At 36.8% G+C, this 3,691-nt stretch overlaps 1 protein-coding gene across 1 annotated transcript in view; it reads right to left on the minus strand.

The window, feature by feature from the left end:
• Positions 1–1,149: 1,149 nt before the first annotated feature.
• Positions 1,150–3,691, minus strand: part of glrbb (glycine receptor, beta b) — a gene marked incomplete at its 3' end in the record, with an annotated part of 48,393 nt that continues 45,851 nt past the window's right edge. Inside the window, exon 10 of the mRNA XM_084331902.1 lies at positions 1,150–1,446. Coding sequence (XP_084188028.1) covers positions 1,150–1,446 — 297 coding nt within the window. The remainder of the gene's footprint in view (positions 1,447–3,691) is intronic.

The following is a 3,691-nucleotide window of genomic DNA, read 5'->3' on the forward strand; positions in this document are numbered from 1 at the left end:
TCGTGAGAGACATATTTCATACGAAGAGTCACACAGTGATGCTCTGAGGTCATTTTTCCAAACACATTTTATATGAATAATTAATGGCTGATTTGGCTGGATTAGGCAAGGTCAAACCTCCATGGAGGAAACAGCTGTGTGCTTTGCTTGATTCACAGGTTACATGTTGGGTACAGGTAAGCAGGATGGTGATCAATGGAGATTCCTCCAATTCTGAATGTTAACAAGGTACATATTTCATATTTAATATTTACTATGAGCTAGGCTAGGATGATTTACTCCTCTTCCACTATTTCGATCCTCCTCAAATCTTCGATTATCAACTACTACAAATTACTACCTTTTATTAATCCCATAACATACTTTTATTAATCCCATAACATAATCTTTCAACTATCAGTCTTCAAAATCCCCTTCAATGAATTTGCAACTATACACTAAATCTCACCAGATAACAACACAAATAGCAGCAGCAGCAGGAACAACAACAATAAAAACGAAAATAATCAACATTTATTTAATTGTTTGACAATACATTTTTCATCAACACATGGCCGGCTCACTTTGTGGACCATTTACACATGAGATGGTGGAACAGGTGGAACATGGTATGGGGGTCGTCAAACGTCACAATTGTGGGTGGTGGCAGTGCTATATAACCATCTGAACAACAGCAAGGTGTGTCACATATTCTCACGAGGGAAAACATAAGAGTATTAAACTTAAACTCTAATAAATAGTATATTTGATTGTCTTGTATATATATATTTATACATGAAGTTCCCTAAGGGGATTAATAAAGAAACACTTGACTTGACGTGCAACTTTCGACATGCAAGGTAATTACAATCTTACACTTTGTACTTGAAGTACTCATTAGAGTACTCATTAAAGTACTTGTTCCAAACCAATTCATGGGGGCTGGCTTTTACAAAGCTGCTCTTTGATGGATCTCTTGGATAATATTTTCTTCCAATAAAGATATTTTGATTGTGGGTTTATTTTACATCCATCATCATACGAAATACACCTGTGACACTGCATCGATCTCTCTCTCTCTGGTGCCATAATAAATAAATATAGTTAGATCAATAAGGAAGGGTGGGGGGGGGGTGGTGGTGGTGGTGTTAATAGATGCTCTCGGGACGATCACAAGTACACGGTCCAGTAAATCACATTGAAGAAGAGGAAGGAGAAGGGGAAGAGGGCGCGGGAGTAGAGGTCCACCCTCTTGGCGGCGGAGGGGATGACGGCCTTCGGAGGGGCCGGCCTCTTGTGGTGCTTGGACTGGGACTTTCTGTGGCGGGAGCTCAAGTCAACGGGCTTCCCGTAGCAGTCAAAGTTTGAGAGCTCAAAGTCCCGGGGCAGCGAGCCGACGATGCTGAAGTCGTTGGTCCTCAGGTCGGACTTGGAGGTGCACACCTTCTTACAGCGGGTCTCAGCCACCTGGGGAAGACAGAGTGGCACTGTTAATGAAACAGAGTAAGTAAATGGTAAATTGTGCATTTATATGGCGCTTTTATCTAAAGCGCTTTACAATTTCTGTTCCTCACATTCACCCACACATTCACACACCGACGGCGGAGGTGACCATGCAAGGAGCCAACCTGCTCATCGGGAACAATTAAAGGGTTAAGTGTCTTGCTCAAGCACACTTCGACACGCGGCCCGGGATGAGGGGGAATCGAACCGGGAACCTTCCAATTACCAGACGACCGCTCTACCTCCTGAGCCACTTTCGCCGCCATATTTACTATGTGCTCACTTTAACTAATGTGCTTCTGGTAATAATGATAGGTAGACCATATTTTTGTAAGTAGAAAATCCTAACCGGTGACAAATTAGCCTTGGCTAGAAATCCTACATGCAATAAATCTTGTTGTTTTAACTTGCTACAATGTTTTACTCTGCATTGTCCCTGACAAATAAACAAATAATAAATAAATAAATAAATAAATAAATAAATAAATAAATAAATAAATAAATAAATAAATAAATAAATAAATAAATAAATAAATAAATAAATAAATAAATAAATAAATAAATAAATAAATAAATAAATAAATAAATAAATAAATAAATAAATAAATAAATAAATAAATAAATAAATAAATAAATAAATAAATAAATAAATAAATAAATAAATAAATAAATAAATAAATAAATAAATTAATAAATAAATAAATTAATTAATAAATAAATAAATAAATAAATAAATAAATAAATAAATAAATAAATAAATAAATAAATAAATAAATAAATAAATAAATAAATAAATAAATAAATAAATAAATAAATAAATAAATAAATAAATAAATAAATAAATAAATAAATAGGAATATCAAAGACATTCTAATATAGTACAACAGTGATGCACAGTTCGATTATAGCCAGCTTTCCTTCCCATTGTCTGTGAGCAAAGAATATACCTATTACAGCAGGGGCTACAGCTTTAAAACCACTCAAACTTAATTTGTGCTAAGCTAGACTAATTTGCAGCCAGATATCCAATGCTTTCTACTGAACGCAGAGAGAGGAAATGTCCATCTATCTTCTTGTACGGTAAGCACATTTCCCTTAATTGCGGCATGTTCTTTTAAGTAGATTTGCACACCGGCAATTTTTCTTGAACATCAAAGTGACTTCTACTTGAGTGGGATATTTTTGTACTCTTCCATCTCTGGGTCCTTCAAATATCACAGCCATGCGGCAGGTGCATTTGATCTCATGGCTTTGCGAGACAGATGGGGATGGATCCTGGGAGCTGACGTAAGGTAACACACTAAGAAGGACTTTGTGAGTAGATGAAAAAGAAACTATGCTTTCAAAAGTGAGTGAAAGGATTTTGGACTTGAAACTTGACATGACGCTGTAATGAGAAATAGTTGAGTCATCTACCTGAGCCAGTTGTTTCTGTTGTTGGGCTAGCCTGGCTAGTTGGCCAGGATGGAAACACTCCTCTTACCCAAGCTCATTTAATGTACTCTGAACCATGTGTTTCCCTATTACATCTATATTGACCATGAAGATCTGTCTACGAGCATAATGAGCTGAATCTGGTTCCACCACAGAACCAAAATGGCATTACTTTAAATCAGGGGTCAGCAACCTTTTTGATACAAAGTGCCACTTTAAAATGTTCTTCTTAATCAGTGTGCCATATCAACATTAACACTTTGAGCGCCTAGAGGTCGCTGTTTACCTTGTGGCAAGAAGGCCAGCGCTTTAAATAATAGGGGTGGGTGCAGTGTTTGCAGGGCTAAAAACTATATTAAATATTATAGCTATGGATCTAATAAACACGTCGATTGTCAGTGAGTTTCTTCCGGTCAACATGCAAAAAACAGAAAAGAAATTCATACATACATTTCCGTTTTATACCGTGGTGAATATGAGTATAGTTTTAGAGTGATCCTGTCGAATCCCAATAAACTCCACGGCGCTTCAATGCATTTCCTTAGAAATCATGCCATTTGTCGCTTGATTTATGAATCGTTCTGAAATAAACGGTTGGTTTAGATACCACGAGCCAATGGTGGCACTCGTGCCTAAGGTTGCTGACCCCTGCTTTAAATTAATAAATACGGCGAATGCTCGTCCGGGTTCTTGTAAGCCACACTTTCTAAATGCTGTTAATGGACTAAATGCTATCACAAAGGACAAATAAAGCCTGTCAATTTCTGTAGAATGT

Source organism: Notolepis coatsorum (genome assembly GCF_963971535.1).
Source record: "Notolepis coatsorum genome assembly, chromosome: 16".
NCBI lineage: Eukaryota > Metazoa > Chordata > Actinopteri > Aulopiformes > Paralepididae > Notolepis > Notolepis coatsorum.